This window comes from Gymnoscopelus braueri (genome assembly GCF_963280865.1).
Source record: "Gymnoscopelus braueri genome assembly, chromosome: 7".
NCBI classification, from domain to species: domain Eukaryota; kingdom Metazoa; phylum Chordata; class Actinopteri; order Myctophiformes; family Myctophidae; genus Gymnoscopelus; species Gymnoscopelus braueri.
The window spans coordinates 684,968-706,001 of NC_137608.1; the positions used below are offsets into that span (position 1 = coordinate 684,968).

Consider the following 21,034-nt stretch of genomic DNA (forward strand, 5'->3'; position numbering starts at 1 on the left):
CGAGGGCTGGTGAGGAGCCCCGAGTCGGAAGACCTCAGGTCCCGCTCTGGGATGTAATTGTCGAGGAGGTCCGAGAGGTACCCTGGGGCTAGGGCATGGAGAGCTTTATAGGTGAGGAGGAGTAGTTTGTATGTGATGCGGAACTTAACCGGAAGCCAGTGGAGGTGTTTGAGGGTGGGGGTGATGTGCTGCCAGCGTTTGGTGCGGGTGAGCACTCTGGCAGCTGAATTTTGCACATACTGCAATCTGTCCAGGGTTTTATTGGGGAGCCCGAACAGGACACCATTACAGTAATCCAGGCGGGAGGAGATGAAAGAGTGGATGAGGGTCTCAGCGGTAGAGTCTGAGAGTGACATTCATTAATAGAAACAGCACCCTGAAAGAGAACCCGGAAGATTCCAACGCTGATTCTTGCTTGCTTGGTTTATTCAGTTACTTTTTAATGATTTTATGAACTTTTAAGTTTAAGTTTTTAAGTTACTTTTTACTTACTTTAATTACTTTAAGTATTTAATAGTCCAAATAGTTCATTATAAGTATTTTTACTCACTAAACTGTACTCAGTTTACTTAAACTTTGTTCTGACTTTTATTATCCTCCTATAATTTGACAAACCTCTGTAGTGGTGCGTGGTGTAGTGGTGAGGCCAAAATTGGTTCTGCCCGTTTCTCCTCATAGTCCATGAGCCAGACAAGATTTCATTATCGAAAGAGTGGGCAAAACCATACCTATATTAAATTGTTCATAGGGTCAATACGAGTAAATAAATATATGATAACCTCTCCACAGGAGCAGCTTTTTCATGGTTATCACACATTTTGTTATTTTCCCCATACGTACATGACAGGTGAAAAAATGACAAAATTAAAAAAAAGAGTTATCATAATGAAACTTCCTGAGTTGATTACTTACATGAAGACAATGATTTATCGTATTACGTTTAAGTTTTCTGAAATTGTATATTTAAATTAGCAAATTAGGCATTAGGAAAATATGCCTGAATTTGCATAACTTTCCAGAATCAACATTGGAACATTGGACAAAGCCAGAGTCAACATTCTTATTTCATTTTGTTAAGATGTTGGAGTCAAACGTTTTTAACGAGGGAATATTCAATATCTGGCTTAAATTTGGGGCTCTGGCTCATGGACTAAATGCCTAATTTGCATATTTAAATATACAATTTCAGAAAACTTGTAATACAATAAATCATTGTCTTCATGTAAGTAATCAACTGGGGAAGTTTCATTATAACAATTTTTTAAATTTTTGTCATTTTTTCACCTGTCATGTACGTATGGGGAAAATAACAAAATGTGTGATAACCATGAAAAAGCTGCTCCTGTTTATATATTTATTTACTCGTATTGACCCTATGAACAATTTAATATAGGTTTGGTTTTGCCCACTCTTTCGATAATCATTGCTCAATTTTGGGGCTCTGGCTCATGGACTATCAGTGGCTGGAGCAATTGATCTGAATTTGCACACAGCCATTGACCATTACCATGTGCACCTAACAGCGACCGTTTTCCGATTACTCAAAATCTCAGCTGTTTATTCGCGTTTTTGTGTTCGCTGGATCCCGGGTTGCCAGATCATGTGCGCATATCCCCCCACGGGTATGGTCTAGTTTTTACTCATTTAAGTACTTTTACTTGTACTCACTTTATTGTCTCCGCCAGGCCGAAAGGCATGGCGAGAGAGTATGTTTTCGCCCCTGTCCGTCCGCCCGAAACTGTGCACACACACTCCCTGGATGCCAATTCAGAACCTCTGTCACAATTTTTTCACATGGGCCTGTTATAGCGCCACCAGGAGGCCGATTTGTGCAAGACCCATTTTTTTACATTACTCCTACAGATTTGATCCAAACGTCATGCAAATCGGTACACAGTATCTCTATAGTCATGTGATCAACACAAATTTGTCAGATTTCCCATATTCCATCCTCATTGCCTATGGTTGGCTTCCAAAGTTTGCAGGATTGGTCCGTTTCAAACTATGCACGCAGCTTGCGATTTCCGTGAATTTTCACACACACATTCCCACTAGGCCGAGGAAGAAATGCCACCCTTTTCACATTGGCCTGTTATAGCGCCACCAGCAGGTCTAATTTAGCAAAATCTAATTTGGAACAAAATGCCTCAAAACATGAATGCAGTGTCTGATTGCCGTGAAAGACCTAAGAATAAATGGCACCCTTTTCACATTGGCCTATTATAGCGCCACCAGGAGGCCAGAATAACGTACCTGACCTGGCGGAGACCTGTGCTCCGAGGAGCACTTTTTCTAGTTTACTTTCAGATATTTGTACTCACTTTATTTACTTTTAAGTACTTTTAAGTACTCAAATTGTAGAATAGTGTGTGTGTGTGTGTGTGTGTGTGTGTGTGTGTGTGTGCGTGCGTGCGTGCGTGCGTGCGTGCGTGCGTGCGTGTGTGTGTGTGTGTGTTTTTACTAGTTGACAAATTTGACACACTGGTGTAGTCGACTAGTCGATGTTTACCTTATGTAATAATAAAGACGCAGAGAGAAGAGTTCTAGGTAACAATGAAAATTGTATTTAGTAAAATGGTAAGTTCAAGCATTCAATGCATCTCACACAATGTAGTAGCCTATCACTGTTTCTGAAGATCCAATGGAAAAAAAATTGCAATTGTAAACAAAATTTAATCATGAGTTCTGCCGCTCTGTGGCACGACATTTCCCAGCAGGTAGGTTACCAAGACAACAGATATACACACACAAACGCACGTGTGAGAACGAACAACAGCATTTCACAATTGCCACAATCCACATCCATTTTAGCTGCTATAATAAGGAATGGAAACAGAACTCACCAAAATGACTGTATCCTCCGTGTCTCTCGTTAAACAAAGTAGGCTTTTTTGTCTACATCTTCAGTGAAATACTTCCATACAAACGAACGTTGAACGGCCTGCTGTTTAGCTGGAGCCCCACCTGCTGCTGTGTTTGCTGCCGCATTATATTTTTATACAACTAGATTCTGACAAGTCCCGGAAAAGACACTACCACGCCCTTTACCACCGGATTGCTGCTATGTGCGGACGGATGTTGGGCAGGCAGTGTGTGGGTGACTGGGTAATATGTTCCCTTTATAATGTTTGTAAATTTAAAAAGAAAACTGTACAGTGGTGACCATAATCTAGTTGAAATTAGCTTGCTACCTTGTAGGACTACATACAAATAATTATATATATAAATATATTTTCTAATTACCTTGGTTGTGTCTGCGGGGTCCAGTTGGATGCATTTTATTTCATGGCAAAAAATAGTGTATTTTACTAAGAAGGTGGGCTTCTGACAGGCTTCCCACCCCGGAGAATAGACTTTCAACAACACAAAATAGCCTTTGTTGAGTAGTGAAATAGTTTAGTTTTTTACTACAGTTGGAGACCTCGCACGGTAGTGGAATGTTCGGTCTATGAGAACAGCAGCGCGCCTGGCAGAGCGTTTGAGAGCACTCGCTAACGCTCTGGACCAGAGCTATGTTGACCCATGAGTATTTAAGGTCAATTAATTATTTCAGCGCTTTGCCTCCTGTTGTCATTAGAGGTGGATGGAGGGTGTTATACAGTCGGTAAGTGGTTCTCAAAGTTCTCAAAATGGTTCCTTACAGGTCTGTAACTCTGAGTGTGTTCAAATGGAACCAAATGGTTCCATTTGGACAGCAACTAAGAGAAACACTTTGTTTGAATTGAACAGAGAGAGAGAGAGAGAGAGAGAGAGAGAGAGAGAGAGAGAGAGAGAGAGAGATCAAAACATTGCGCTCAATTGGTACTTGCCCGCGGGCAGGCATGTCTGGACAGGTTTTAATTGCCCACATGTTTTCTTTACAATCGGGCAGCCCTTATTGTCGGACCATGTTTAAATGGTCTGTTGTGTATCTTATGCCTGGGTTCATTAATGTAGTGTGTTAGTGGAGCTGCTTGTTAGATTATGACACTCAGCTAAGGGACTGTCATTTGGTCATGTGGGAGCAGAGCTGGTGAGATGAAGGTGCCTGAGGCTTCACACTTGTTTTCCCTCACACCTCTAACTTAACTCTCCACTCTGCCATGTTTTACATCTCATCCACTTTAACTAGCTAACAACAATCTTAATCCTCCTCTCTTGGATATTTTCCTTCTCAGTTCCCACTGGAACTGGCCTGTTGCATCATGGGCCTTTAAAGACAGTGTTTCTCAAACATTTTAATGTTACGGCCCCCCAACTTGATACACATTAGGCTGTGGATTTAGTGCCATGGACCCCTATAAGATCAGATTTGTCCAGATCTTTCTAGACTTTTCAAAAATAGTTTTAGTTTTTAACACATTCACTGCCAGGTACTATGCATTCGCTTCATCCGCTGAGTGCCAGCGTTTTTTACCTTATTTTGACGATCTTTATAGAGCTGCAGAAGCCACGAAGTGCAACAAAACGTGCAAAATGTAATGTTTTTATTTTATTTAATTTTTTTTCATAGAACCACGGACGGGTGTTTCTGATGAATCTAACATGGTTAAAATAGAGTTTGAAGTTACAATGGGTTTGTATAGGAAGGGGGCGTGTCTGATAAAATTATATATACAAATATCTAAATATAGGCCATGTTGTCTAGGTCCTTTTCGTTCAGTTTCGTTCCCACCAAGTGGACCTAAATAATCTCTGCTTCTTAAAAAATATCTATTGGTAGTAAGTAAGAAAAAAAATTACCGACATCTGATCTGGCGCAGTATTTTGTGTTTAAAAGTCGGTACTATTTTCTTAGCAGCGTCGTAATACTTTCAAAGGGGTGGTGCGGTTTTTGGCACGTGATTCCCGTTACAACCAATGGGGTCGCCTCTATTTCCACCATTTCCTGCAACAACAGCCATAGCAACGTTAACGTCTGAAGAAAATAAGTCAAAACAAAGAAAATATCCTTCAAAAGCACGGCAAAAGGACTCGAAACGATGCTATATGAATCTTATGTCTGTCCAGAAAGAAGAGGTTCAGGAATTTACACGGACAAGATGGGATACATGTACAACAAGCCGTGGATACGCGACGGTCGTCTGTCCCGACCGAACTTCAACCAGGTGTTTGCACTTTTCCATTTACGGCCCGTACATCTACATTAACGTTCAGATTTCAAATATAAAGTGCTTACCGCATGGCCATTGATGTTAAAATTCTGTATGGTCCCGCAGAAATACCCGTATATTCCGTATTGTTCAATAAAGAGTATTCTTAACGGATCGGTGGCCATTTTCTCACAGATTTATAATGTATCAGAGTGCAATACACCTCCCATCCGATAGGGTCGCGTGGTTGAAAGGATATGGTGAAAATGGCTACCGATCGGATTAACAGGCTTTTTATTGAACAATACGGAAGATACAGGTACTTCTCTGGGCCCGTACATAATTGTAACATCCATGGCCATGGGTAAGCATTTTAAATCTGAAATATGAACGTTTATGTAGATGTACGGGCCGTTAATGGAGAAAGTGCAAACCTGGTTGAATGTTTCAAGGCAACTACAGAACGTGCGTCAACGTTTATATAAACATCAACATTGTGTGGATATGGGTTATTACAAGCCTCCTGAGGACGCTGGGTTTCATGCAACATTCTACCAGCGTGTTATTGACAAAAATACATTAATGTGATTAATGTGAGAGGAAAACGGCAGAAGGATCAACTCTCTCAAACAGAAACGTCAGCAGGTGAGCCACACACACACACACACACACACACACACACACACACACACACACACACACACACACACGGGGGGGGGGGGGGGGGGGGGGGGGCTCACATTTTAACATGAGACTGAAATAATGTATTGTGTTATCAGATAAAAGCATTGAAAACAGCAGATCTACAAGCTCACAACACATCACAATGCGTTGTGAGCTTGTAGATCTGCTATTTTCAATAGATTTATTTGGGGGGAGACATTTTAACATGAGACTGAAATCATTTTTTATGTTATCACATGAAAAAAAATCAATTGAAAATAGCATATCTACAAGCTCACAACACGTCGCGTTGTGAAAGTAAAACTACCTCAAAATTCTACTTGAGTACAGTAGCCTACTTGAGTAAATGTACTTACTTTACACCACTGAAAGTACAGGTACTAAAAAAAACGTACAGTACTCAAGTGAATGTCCACCACTGCATCTCACCAGTGCTGATAAGGCCCATAAGCTAATTGGCAATATGGCCAAGTAAGAGATTGTAAACAAAACATGCATGTCAATATTGGACTGTCAAATATTGATTTGTCATTTTATGATTGTATGGGTGCTATTACTGTATTTTAAACATTCGTCTGTCATTTCATCCAGGGTTCCATCTCTGTGATAACTCAGACATCTTTACATCGTTAACAGCTAATACACCAGATGTTGTGATTGATAAAGAGTCCAGGGAAGTGTCTGTATTAGATAGCCTGCACCTTTGACTCTAGCCTAGAGGAAGCATTTATGACAAAGGTCATTAAATACCAACCACTCCTACATACCATCTCAGAGCTGGGCTATTAGGTGCAGACTATTTGTTTTTATATTTGGCAGCCTATAGGACATACCCACATACTGGCTGTTAGAGGGTTTCAACAACTTTGGATGCCCAAAAAGGAGGCAAAAGGGTTGGCAAAGTATTGTGCTGTAATTGGCAGCCGCCATATATGGCGGAGACGGTGTTACTTATACCCATAGAGTACTGAGTGACATGTTTATTGTATCGTGAAGACATATGCCAGGATTATGTGAATGTAACCTTACTGCACTTATAATATTTGTGTCCCTGTATGTTTCTCCTTTATGTGAACATAAATAAATGTGTGTGTGTGTGTGTGTGTGTGTGTGTGTGTGTGTGTGTGTGTGTGTGTGTGTGTGTGTGGAAATGAACCACCCTTCGCTGACCGCTACAAGATCTTCTGTGAGAGTCATCCGCCATGGCTTACAGTTGACCAAGAGGTGCTGAAAATAAACCAGCTACGAAGGATGTTCGTAAACACAGTGAAGAAGCATGAGGATCTTGATGCTTCAAACTACAGGTAACTCAAATACCATGTGTGTCTTTGACAGTTCTGGGAAACAAAACAAAAACCTTTATGCTGAAGTATATTATAGATGTATTCCCTCACAAAAACGTCTATGAGAGTATATTTAAACTAAATTGGCTATCATTGTTAATACATCTTTATTTATACACTTGTGCTCATCTTTCCCTAACATTTTATGTTGCAGGCAGGATAAATTGAAGTGGAGGTTGACCCCTGATTTCCCCCAGCTGGTTTTTCACTGCCCTACCAAGTGCAACATCTCTGAACATGTCCTTCCTAGGTATTTTAGGAAAAAGGTTTGGTGATGCAGGGCTGCAAGACACTCATTGAGTCAAGTTGGTGCCCCAAATCCATCAATGGTGTGATCAGTGGTCATCCACAGGGGATGCAGTCTGCACTTTCATATTTTGTCATATTTGTATACTATTGTTGCACTGTCAACCAACATTTCTCTGTTCATACCTGTGAGTGACACAGAAGGCCTGATCTGGGGGGTGGGTGGAGGGTTGATGTACAAATGACACATGCTGTGACACACTGTGGTATTTTAATAAATATTTCATACCATATGTTGTAATAATTTGGAGCTTTAGTGTATTTATTTTACTCTAGTCCATTTTTGGCATTATTCCAATCTAGGGGGCTGATTTTCAGCCATTTTGGGCCAAGGAGTGCTGCTTTTTTTCTCCTACCTTTCAGTACACAGTAGGTTGTGACATTTTCTATGTATGAAATATAAGCTTTTAGCTAAATGTACTATGTGTATGTTTCTTTGTGCTGGGCACCAATCACTTCAGTAGAAGCGTTTTCTTTCTACATTTCATGATCAAAATTCAAACATGAGTACACTAAGGCACCAATACTTGTTTCAGATGTTAGGTACACGTATTTATAACTTTTGAGAAAGATTTTGTGTTGCCAAAATCAATTTTCAATATTTTACAAGCAAAAATAGCAGCACAAGATTTTCGTTTTTTGGTTATTCACTTTAATATACATTTCTGGCTTGTGAAAAAATACTGCAGGATTTTGTGCGGAGGTATTTTAACCCAAAGTCCACAAGGGTATTGTCTATGCAAAAATGCATTGAAAAAGTAGACCCAAGACGTGGGAACGAAATTCATTTTCTAGGCACTTTTTGGAGGGTCACAACACGGCCTAATACTGAATCAAGCAACTTAAAACTGTCCGGGGTGCTCCCAAAAAATGACCCAACATTTTGTTTAAAAGTGAAATATCCTTTTAAATAGCCAAAATACAAAACAGTACTTAAGTGTTTAAACTGTTCCTCGTTTTGCTGGGGCCTCTCGCACGTTGAGGGGCCTCTAGACCGCATCTCCAAAAGCACTTTCACTTCTACCCTCAGGGGGCACCACACATGTGAAGAGTTGCACTGTATATCGTGGACAGATACTAGCATGTCACATCATTTACAAGTACACCCCCTGGACATGACGCTAGTATGTCGCAGGGACCTACCTCCATTCCAACCCTTCATGCTGGGTGCCAAGGAGGGAGGCTTTGGGTCCCATTTTTGAGTGGTGCCAACCACTCCTAGTTTTGACCGTGTGTGTTTATATGTCCGTCCAGGTGTCCGTCTGTCCGTCGGTCCGAGCCCGGCCTTAACAGCTGATGTAATATGCGAAACTGCGAGGCACACCGTGCACACACACACACACAAGCCAGCACTGCACACGTGCGCGCCAGCACTGCACACGTGTGCGCCAGCACTGCACACGACACAGACACACACACACACACACACACACACACACACACACACACACACACACACACACCACACACACACACACACACACACACACACACACACACACACACACACACACACACACACACACACACACACACACACACACACACACAAGCCAGCACTGCACACGTGCGAGCCAGCACTGCGCACGCACACACACACACACACACACACACACACACACACACACACACACACACAAACAAACAAACAAACAAACAAACAAACAAACAAACAAACAAACAAACAAACAAACAAACAAACAAACAAACACACACGTAACATGTGGACCTGCGAGGCGCACCGTTGCTCCGATCGGCACCAAAATTGCCACCAACACTGGTCAGATGTCTGCCATCACAATAGCCACACCAGGGACCACCAGGGACCACATGGCACCCAGGGGCCCCAGGGTGCCATGCTCCGCCATTGCTCCGCTTCCTCTGTGTTGGCTGGGCTTTAAACAGCCATGACTCAACATGCTGAACTTCCGAAACTTTCTAGGTGCACAATAGGGACAGGCTGAAATCACCCTTCTGTGTTCCTATTGGCTGGGCTTTAAACAGCCATAACTCCAGTTCCCAGCATCGAAAACCTCAGAAACTTGCTAGTTGAACTTAGTCGGCCAATAGGGACAGGCTTAAATTGTTTAAGTCCCGCCCCCTCTGTGTTCCTATTGGCTGAGCTTTAAACGGCCATAATTCCAGTTCCCAGCATCAAAAACCTCGGAAACTTCTTAGGTGCACTTAGACGGCCAATAGGGCATGCTGTAATTGCTTAAGCCCCACGCCCTTTGTGTTCCTATTGGCTGGGCTTTAAACAGCCATAACTCCAGTTCCCAACATGCTGAACTTCCGAAACGTTCTAGGTGCACTTAGACGGCCAATAGGGACAGGCTGTTATTGCTTAAGCCCCGCCCCCTCTGTGTTCCTGTTGAGCAGCCTTGAAATGAATGGACAGGGATTTAACATTGTTCCTCTATAATTCATTTAGCTTAATGCAATTACATCAAAGGCACCACTCTCTTCCCACTGGATGTGATTTTTATAGTCTTTGGTATGACCCGGCTGCCGCGGCCGGGGATTGAAACGTGACCTCCCAGTCTCAGGTTGGACCACAAGGCCACCGACCTGGTCCAGAAGACGAAAGGAGTGTCATTAAAGGTAGGCTAAGTGATATTTCCTGGTTAGAACAAACGTTATTTTGTTAAAAGGTAAAGCTCTATATTCTGATAGTAATCATTGCTATAGAGGGTTAGTTCAGTCACAGCAGTCTTCCTGTCTCTCCAGCTCTTTAATAAACAGAAAATACATTTTCAGGTAGGTGACAAAATTTCAGCCAATCAGGAGAGAGTACCCATTTATCAGCTTCATTTTTATAGTGTTCCAGATTGGATGAAATTGGTATCCCGACCTTAAAAAAGAACAGGAGAGACAGGGACACTCCTTTTACTGAACACTCTACTCCTTTTACTGAATACTCTATACTATAGTAATAAGTACTAGAGCTATTTAAGCTATTTTAACCAAATCCCATACCCTACCTTTAAAGACCTTTTTTGGCAAGCCAAACATGTTTATACAACTCGACAATTTCTCCCTAACTAAAAGTGTAGTGGTGAAGTCACAACAACAATACACAATATAATACACACAATTACAATAGCAGCTCTTTCCAGAATAGATAATGAAATAATATGAAATGACATCAGATGTATTAGAACTTTGATCATTTGCATCTCATGCCTCTGCCCAGATGGGCGTTGTGAAATATTACGTAATGCCATAAGTTTGCACAGGGGGATGGCCTCGCACTGATGGCTGTTGTGAAAGATTACGTAGTGGCATAAGGTGGCACAGGGGATGGCACAGCACTGTGTATAAAATGTAGCAATTGGACAATGGATTTAGAGAAGGGGGGGTGTTAGACAGAGGAGGACAGTCATGAGGGCTTCTCTAGACATACATCTGCTTTCATACCTGTACTTTACCTTGACATTGTTCTCTTCATTCTCTGCATTGTCTTCCTCAACTTCCTCTTCTTGTGAGTTACAGGAACAGTTTAATCTCAACAGCATCTACAAGGCTGGAGACTTGGTCCTGGGAGGTTTGTTTCATATTCACCTCTCCTCTGTCCACCCCGAGCTGTCTTTCACCTCCAAGCCACAGAAACCCACTTGCTCTAGGTGAGTATCATAAATACAAGCAAGACTGTTATGGTAACTTTGTTTTGATAGATAGTAGCCCATGATTAGTTGCTGTTGTATATTTCTACAAATAAATAAATATTCAAGGTTACAGTGACATTGTGTGTGTTAGATTTGACAATAGGGGGTTCAGGTGTGCCCAGACCATGGCGTTTGCCATTACTGAGATCAACAGAAACCCCAGCCTGCTACCCAATGTGACTCTGGGATACAGTCTCTATGATAACTGTATGACGCTTGGAGTTGCATTCCGTGCAGCATTGTCATTGGTCAGTGGTAGAGAGAAGAGGTTTCAAATGGACGAGAGCTGTGTTGGGTCCCCTCCAGTACTCGGAATTGTGGGTAGTGCCAGCTCGACAAATACTATTGCTATCTCTAGAATATTAGGTTTGTACAGAGTGCCGGTGGTAAGTTTCCTCCTTGACTCCCCTTTTACCATGGTCTATTTTGTAAACAGTAGCCTATTTTTTTAATTTTGGTTATTTACCAATCTAAATTATGATAGAACACAAATATTTGAAAGAACATATTTACTTGCAGACAGAGCATGTGAGCAGGGAGGATAGATTGTGAATGGAGTGTGAAGCAGGTTTTCAAAAGGTTTACGTTCAATGCATCTGTGTTGGAAGTTTGATTCCTTTCCAGACCTGAGAGTAAGAATCCTTTGGCCCTGAGTTGGGCCTGTCTTGGGCCAGATGTAATGTGTTTTTTTTATATATATATATATATATATATATATATATATATATATATATATATATATATATATATATATATATGGGTGGGGCGTAACTAGGATGTTAATTAGCCTATAACATTGTAACTTTAAACCTTATGTATCAATCGCGGTGACTCGATACATAATGAGATTTCATACAAACTACATGTGTGCATGGCACATGTCCCGGGTCTAGTAAGATCCTGCACATGATTTTGAATAGATCTGAATAGGGTTTCACTGTCTACACCACACTCTTAGTGAGTTGGGGGGAGAGAGAGAGAGAGAGAAAGAGAGAGAGAGAGAGAGAGAGAGAGAGAGAGAGAGAGAGAGAGAGAGAGAGAGAGAGAGAGAGAGAGGGAGGTTATCAGGTGATTACCCTGCAGGATTTATTGGTATTGTCTTATAATACCTTATAAAAACCGAGTCTATGTCGCTTAGTAAACTATATAGCTTAGTAACTCATTAAAGGTTAAAACTTGATGTTTTAAGACAGTGTCACTGTCCATGGTGCTTAAGGATGCATAGGGGTATTCAGTCTGCATTCTGATTATTGGGTTGGGTTAGTGTTTGTGTTAAAACAGCACGTTGTCCTCCACATAGTTTCTGAAATGGGATTCCGAATGACAAAGGTTGCCACTGCTGGTTTGAAGCTAAATTTTACACAGCTTTTTTTCTTTACATGTCTTTCTTTTTTTCCCCCTGAGGGCACATGATCTGCTTGCAGGGGAAATTAGTCCAAAAATGTAATATTATGACAGATGTTTTGTGCCTTTTTCAGGTAAGTTATGTGACCACCTGCACCTGTCTGAGTGACCTGAATCAGTTCCCATCCTTCTTCAGAACAAACCCAAATAATGACTTACAGGTGAACTGCTCGCACAATTGATCTGTTGGTATTAGTGGTGGACATTGAAAGTACATTTTATTTATTTTATTTATTTTATTTATTTTATTTATTTTATTTATTTTATTTATTTTATTTATTTTATTTATTTTATTTATTATTATTATTTTTTTTATATATATTTTATATATATATATATATATATATATATATATATATATATATATATATATATATATATATATATATATATATCATGCCCCGACTTACAAAAAAGTATAAACTAGAAAAAGTGCACAAGTCTCCGCCAGGTCAGGTAGGATATTATGGCCCCCTGGTGGCGCTATAATAGGCCAATATGAAAAGGGTGCCATTTCTTCTTAGGCCTTGCACGGCAATCGGACACTGCATTCATGATTTGAGGCATTTTGTTCCAAAAATTTGGTTTGCTAAATTAGACCTGCTGGTGGCGCTATAACAGGCCAATATGAAAAGGGTGGCATTTCTTCTAGTGGGAATGTGAGTGCAAAAAAATCGCAAACTGCGTTCATGATTTGAGGAATTTCGTTCAGAACGGACCTATCCTGCAAACTTTGGAAGCCAATGTTAGCCAAGTAGGAATAATATGAAATATCGGACACATCCATCTTGATCACATGACCATAGAGATACTGTGTACCGATTTGCGTGATTTTTGGACAGAATCTGAAGGAGTAATAGCAAAAAATGTGTATGACAAAAGTCCTGGTGGCGCTCTAAAAGGCAAAGGTTTTTCCTTGGCCTCTAGGGAGTGTGCGTGCAAAGTTTCACACAGATCGGTGCAAACTTTGGAAGCCAATCTTAGCCAATCAGGATGGAATATGGAAAATCGGAAAGATCCATGTCGTGAAGGCTCGTCATAACATGTACGCACTGGGCTACAAGTGGGCGTGCCTTCAGATCAGGAAGCAGGCCGCGCTTTACCCAATCAAATGTAGTGGGCGGGATTCACGTGTCCGTCGATCTTTCCCCCTCGAAACAAACCCAAACTAATTTAACAATAGCGTCCGCGGAGCAGACAAAACCACGGAAAGATATTCACATTTTAACTTACTCTTTCATCATAGAAACAAGTGGGCTTATAACCAAAATGATCCATGTTCTCTGGGAGAAGTGGTGTTAGTGTTCCGTGTAGAAATATTGTTAGTGGGAATGAAAACATAGTGGCACCACCGGAAGTGAAAGCTGAAGGCAGACCAAAACCCCGGTTTCCTTTGCGCACGGGTGCTACGTCGCCATTGTCCCAGAGCCAGTGAGAGATAGTACAAACAGCAGAGGGCGCTGTTTTTCATTCTCACTGGCTCTGGGTTCCCAGATTGGCTGGTCACAGACAGAAGGACGGACGGACGGACTGACGGACGGACAGGGGGCAAAACATACTCTCTCGCCATGCCTTTCAGCCTGGCGGAGACAATTACTCAAAGAAATACTCAAGAAAGGTAACTGTACTTCAATGCAGAACTATAATTAAGTGCAGTACATAAATGTACTACTACTGCTACTTTCCATCACTGCATGTGAATAACCTAGTCTAAGCACTTATCCCTCCATTCTTCATTCAATTAGGTGAAAGCTATGCTCCAGATTATGAGGCGGTTTGAGTGGACTTGGGTAGGAGTTGTGTTTATTGATAATGATTACGGCCACAATGCTGCCCGAATCTTCCAGTCTGAGCTGGCCCAGTCTGCTTTGGCCTGTCTGGCTTATTTGAAGGTTCTGCCCTGGGACAATGACCCAGCTGAACTTCAGAGGATTGTCACTGTGATGAAGACATCCACAGCTCGTGTAGCCATTGTATTTGGATATGGGAGCTATTTGGTTAAGCTGATGGAGGAGGTTTGTGTCATGATACAGTACATGTTAATTTTAGCGATTCATAACTATCTACTTTGTGGTGCCACGGAGAGAAAACTCCGGAATCAAGCCATCCAGGCTCTCGGTTAATCATGACCATAAAACAATTGATTATATGCTATATTTTTAATAAATGCTCTTGTTTTTTAGCTTTTCAAATGTATAAACAGGACACCAGAAAAACGGGCGCTCCCTGTTGCATATAGTACATTTGTGTGTGTGTGTGCGTGTGCGTGCGTGCGTGCGTGCGTGCGTGTGTGTGAGTGCGTACACGTTCCAACACAATCTACAGGTGGTAAAGCAGGATGTGACAGGTCTACAATGGATAGCCGATTTGGCCTGGATAAGTGATCCTAGATTACAGAATCCTCACTTCATGCCGTACCTGAGAAGCACCCTGGGTGTTGCCTTCCATCGTGGAGAGATAGCAGGTCTCAAGGACTTCATGTTAAAAATACATCCTGACAATGATCCTGACAACAGCCATGGAAATGCCATAGTGAGTCTTTTGTTTGATTGAGGTTTCGAGGCCTAGAATTCTTCCGCCGTTGTTCTAGTTCTGGCCTAACCGTGTTGTCACTTTTTACGAAACTCGGCAATATGGTAGAGGGCTATGCCAAACGGCCAAGACCCGAAACTCAAAACCATTGGCCAAAGGGTGGCGCTGTAGCACTCAATTGAAAATGCCAACTTTGAACAGGTACAACTCATGCCCTGTTTGACCTACAGCCATGAAACTTCGATGCACACATGCGTCTCCTCATGCTGAACAACTTTCAGCCTCTGACTTGACCTCTGACCTTTAGATTTCCCACCATTTTGAATCTCTCTGCCTCTCTCTCTCTCTGCCTCACTGCCTCTCTCTCACTGCCTCTCTCTCTCTCTCTCTCTCTCTCTCTCTCTCTCTCTCTCTCTCTCTCTCTCTCTCACACTGCCTCTCTCTCTCTCTCTCTTTTTATGTTCACAAGGTAATGTATTTGTGTTTCTTCAGGTGAGGCAGTTTTGGGAGCACACATTTCCATGTAGATTTGCACCCCTTCCATCAGAGTGGGTGGATGCTGGTGGAAGGGTGTGTACAGGACATGAGGACCTAGGGGCAGCAGAAACTACACTGTTGGATGTGTCTGAACTCAGGAGAGAGTACAATGTGTACAAGGCTGTGTATGCTCTGGCCCATGCCCTCCATGACATGTTGCAGTGTGTGCCAGGAAGAGGGCCTTTTATTGGGCACAGCTGTGCCAGTTTACACACAATACAACCATGGCAGGTGTGATGTGAATTCACAGTTTAAATGTTAATGTTTCTAGTTGAATTCAAATTTAGAACAGAAAAAAATTGACATGAAAAAAGCTGTATTATTATGGCGAGAGAGTGGGCGGGGTCTATGGTATGGAACCAGGCTAATCTGGGGGGAGACTGTACTTTCTATGCTGAGGTAGATGCAAGAAATCATGTGACCAAGGAGGGAAGTGGGGGGGAGGGGGGGGGGGGTTCGTGGACCCAGATACTTTTGGCTTTGATTTGTTTGTTTGTTTGTTTTTGCATCCACCATCTTGCACAATGCATACATACCATACACTACACTACTGATTAGTGACACTGATCTTTGTACCTTTTCAGTAATTCAGTATTTAGTTTAATGAAAATCTATTTTCAACGTTAAACTATTGTGGACTCTCTCCTTTGTTGCAAGAATTGAGCCATGCATACACTTGGAGATCAGGAGATGGCACGTTGGCGGAGTTGGCCAGTGGCTGGTTAGAGTTGAGCTGGTCGTCCTCTGCTTGGTCTACCTCCCGAACTTCAGTTGTACCAACTCCATTTCATAGACTTGGAATAGGTCATTTGTCAGTCAGTGCAGTTTGCTAGTGCATTCCAGTGTGAAATCCTTTTGTAAAGAAAAATCAAATACAATTAAAGGCCGACCTTTCCGTGCATCTATAATTGAGTTCAAGTATACAGATTAGGCAGCCGACCTCTTCACGTTTGCAGAATTGCAACCCAGGTGTGAAATTACACCATTTCACACCAGGCAAATGCCCCCCTTTGACAAGGCTTTGACTTCCCACTGACTTCCTATTGAAGTGCCAATGCAGGCCCTTTGAAATGGTCAGATATCTCATCTGTACCACAGGGGTCGTGCCAGGATTTGAATCTGCCGGTCCCAATGTCCGGAATGATTCAACTTTATCGGACATCTGACAAAAATAACGGTCATAATTATTTTTATGCATTTATGACAAGCATAAATGCGTAAATACATGCGTATGCGTAAATACAGCCTAACACTACAGCATTATATTTTGGATTGAGCTATTTGAACATGAACCATCATAATATACACATTTTATATAGCAGGGTCATCTTACACAAATATATGAATCATCTTACACAAATATATGAATTACCTACATTACCATTTGCGCATGCTGCGTGCGTAATGGTTTCTCAATAATCAATTGCGTTTGAACGCATTTTCTAATCAAAGGGCACTGCACAAAATTGGGCATTTCAGATTAATCCTTCATAACATGGCTCAGCTGACCTGTTAGGGCAATAAATTATAGACCACTACTCACTCACAGGAGGTTATACTGTATAGTTAGGCAGTGGAATCCGTGCGTCTAGTTGGGACAGCCGTGGGAAAGTTGATGAGTTGTGAGAATCTTGTCGTCTCCTCATAGAGCTATTCAGTTCAAAGTGGTAACGTTTTAACGTGTCCACCTCATAGAGTTAAAAATAGGTCCACGATTAAGATTTACGTCGTGTTTCACCTGGATCCATAGTTGCAGTAGCCTATAGCTGTTGTGGAGAGTATTTACTGTACACATCTGTGTTGGATGTTTCATCTTCAACCTGCACTGTTGTTAAACTGTAGGGCAACTTGCCAACTTTACTCACAAGTGCCCTTGTAGTAGCCTAGTATCTGTGACATATTCTAACTCGTAATGATACAACTTGTGTGTGACTGACTGTTAAATACACAACTTTATATAATGTAACTTGTAACCGGACCGCGGTCTCTGTCTGGGCTGCTGACAGCCGAGCAGACCACAGAGTAATAACATTTCGACAACTACGCAGCAGCAGCAACTCTCTTCTTCCTGTTGTACCTTCACAATAAAGTGTCTCCCATTTACCGCCCAATGCAGCACATTTTACACTGGTTATTATTAACAGGAAATAGGTGTAACTTACCAGCATGTGACACACTCTATCTTTCTATCTCTCTCTCTCCCAGAAACACACGCACGCTGTTAAGAGAGAGAGAGAAAGAAAGAGCGAGAGAGCGAGCGCGTGAGAGAGAGAGAGAGAGAGAGAGAGAGAGAGAGAGCTTGCAAAGCAGAGGATTTGAAATGTGCCTGATTTGCGTTGATAATCAATGAAATGCTGTGTCATTATCAACCGGTCATGTCCGGAGAGATTATTTTTTTCCGGTCTTTGTCATAAAATATCGGTCAAAACCGGCAATTATAGGACTAAGGCGACCTCTACTGTACCATCCACCCACCCCGTCACAGATGGCTGGGATTGTGTTGTAAATACTACAAGGGTGTAGTTAATACAACAACGGTCCATCTCAATGTAAGTATTGTGCATATTGTAGTAATAGTTTTTGAAAAGTCTTGATCTTCATAATCTTACTCACCGTTTCCAGCTTGTGTATTACCTGGAAAAGGTCAACTTCACCACATCGTTTGGTGATGATGTATCATTTGATGAGAATGGCGATGCTCTACCGATCTATGATGTCATGAACTGGGTGTGGCTCCCTGATGGAAGTATGAAGGTTCACAATGTAGGTGTGTTCAAGAACTCTGCCTCAGCAGGTGAAGAACTCATCATCGATGAAGACAGAATATTCTGGAACTTTGAATCTACAAAGGTTAGTTTGACTTTCTAAAATAGTTAATATTGAGCTCACGGTGTGAGCTCAATATTAACAGTATCTTAGTTTAACAGTATCTTAGTTTAGTCTGAGATTGATACATTTCCTCTGTAGCCTCCTCGGTCAGTGTGCAGTGAGAGCTGTTCCCCTGGAACCCGTCTCGCCAGAAGGAAAGGGGAACCTGTCTGCTGCTTTGACTGCATCGCTTGTTCTGATGGAGAGATCAGCAATGAGACTGGTAGGTTTACATGCTGTAGCTACAGTATGTACAGTAGGTTATGTTGAGAATCATAATGTACTTGTCTGTCCCTTTAATCTTGACCTCGTTGTTAGACTCTACAGAGTGCACCAGTTGTCCAGAGGACTTCTGGTCCAGTCCCCAGCGTGACCACTGTGTCCCTAAGAGCATGGAGTTCCTCTCCTACCATGAGCCCCTTGGTATCTCCTTGACAACCATCTCATTGCTTGGCACACTTATTTGTGCTATTGTACTGGGAGTCTTTGTTTATCATCGAGACACACCCATGGTACGCGCCAACAACTCAGAACTCAGCTTCCAACTTTTGCTGTCACTCAAACTATGTTTTTTGTGCTCACTTCTGTTCCTTGGCCGTCCCAGACTGTTGACTTGTCAGCTGAGGCATGCAGTATTTGGGATCAGCTTTGTGCTGTGTGTCTCCTGTATCCTGGTAAAGACTATGGTGGTGCTGGCTGTGTTCAAGGCCTCCAAGCCTGGGGGTGCAGACATTATGAAGTGGTTTGGTCCTATGCAGCAGAGAGGAACAGTTCTGGCTCTTACTTCCATCCAGGCAATAATCTGTACATCCTGGCTTGTGTCTGCGTCACCAACTCCTCGTAAAAACACACAATACCACAGTGATAAGATAGTCTATGAGTGTGATGTGGGATCAACAGTTGGTTTTGCTTTGTTGCTAGGTTATATTGGTTTACTGGCACTCCTCAGCTTTGTACTAGCATTCATGGCAAGAAATCTTCCAGACAACTTCAATGAAGCCAAGTTAATCACTTTCAGCATGTTGATCTTCTGTGCCGTGTGGATAGCCTTCATCCCTGCATATATCAGCTCTCCAGGCAAATATTCAGATGTAGTGGAGGTATTTGCTATTTTAGCATCTAGTTTTGGCCTTTTGGTGGCGCTGTTTGGACCAAAGTGTTATATAATGCTTTTGAAACCTGAGAGAAACACCAAGAAGTCCATTATGGGTCGCGGTGCCACCAAGAGATTGAAACTTAATGTTCAATGACAATACATTTTCTCTGTGTGTATTTTATAACAAATATTGTATGTGGCGACCCTTACAAAACACTTACATGTTCATGTTTATTGTAAAAAGTCTGCTTTGGGGTTTAATAACTTAGAGTAAATAGTACCTGTGTTGAATTACAATTTTCGTAGTTTCAAAATAAAGCTCAACTTTATTGACCAGGGTTTAGTCCCGTTCATATGGATTTGGCAAAGGGGTTATGTACAAACTGTCGACTGTTTCAACAACCATTTTTTTAAATTTATTATGTCAGGCCAGAATAACAGTTCCAGCATTAACAGTTCCAGTCTTTCTAACATCATGTATGAAAGTACCCTGTACATTTATCTGTGAATTCTACAGGCCTGCTAGATTTAGCAAGTAGCCTACCTCAATTTTGGCACATGAACAGCAATTTGATGTGCACACTCGTTTAGAAATAACGAAGTCATTGATACATTTTTTTTACCATCTTTCAAGTGTAGCAGCACTGTTGTATCTCTTCTTTAGTCTGTCATAGTTTTGACTGTGATACAGAACATCAACACAGAACATCAACCAAAGAACGATTGTTCGAGACCAGAAGCAGTTGCTTAGATTTCCACATAACTTTGCAATGGTAAGCCTAGCTAATATGTTCTTGCACTGGGGGATGACCGAAACCTCTGACACTTTTATTTTATATTTCACAATGTTTTTAGTATTTCACAATATTATGTTTTTATTTTATTAAAGTAAAGTTCTTCAACAAAAGATGAACCATTTCATGTTCTGGGGTGATGGTGTGCTTGGCCTTTTCTGGCAATGCTCTCCGCTACAGAAATGTTCTAACTATGTGTGAGGGAACCTACTGTGTTTCATGAAAACACTTCATGAGTGTGCCCATATTGGATTCAAATGCAAAGTCTGATGTAGCCCATAATGGCCATGCCCATTGTTTGACACTTTGAGCAGTATGTGTGAGCAAGTGCACATAAAAGTCATGTTGTCTTTCCCATACAGTCTTTAAAACTCATTTTTAAGAGCTAGACCTGATGTTTCCAGTCTTTATGGTATCCTGCAATAATGTATATATGCCAAAAACAAATAGGAACAAATGGTTCCAAAATCTGGCAGGGAGTATGCCTTTCAATGGGTGCATGTCGGCTTTCCGACATGTCGCCTTTCCGACGGTTACTAACCCTATACCTAACCCTAACCCTAACCCTAACCGCACGCGGAAGCCACTAGTCGGAGTAGTGAGATGTCGGAATGGAAGCAGCACCCCCTTTCAATACAGGCAGAGCATAGAAATGAGAAATGCTAGCCACTCTGAAACTTTTCAGAACTTCCTTTCACTCAGTGAACTTGGTGTCCAACAGGTGGTTTAAGTC

General features: G+C 41.8%; 1 protein-coding gene across 1 annotated transcript; it reads left to right on the plus strand.

The window, feature by feature from the left end:
• Positions 1–2,678: 2,678 nt before the first annotated feature.
• Positions 2,679–19,661, plus strand: LOC308088278 (extracellular calcium-sensing receptor-like; the record flags this gene model as incomplete). Its single annotated transcript, XM_080432679.1, has 9 exons — positions 2,679–2,717; positions 10,898–11,028; positions 11,695–11,746; positions 12,549–12,635; positions 14,220–14,489; positions 15,499–15,774; positions 18,166–18,393; positions 18,511–18,634; positions 18,730–19,661. 9 exons carry the CDS (start codon positions 2,679–2,681, stop codon positions 19,659–19,661), a joined length of 2,139 nt encoding a protein of 712 aa, XP_080288805.1.
• Between the last annotated feature and the right edge of the window lie 1,373 nt (positions 19,662–21,034).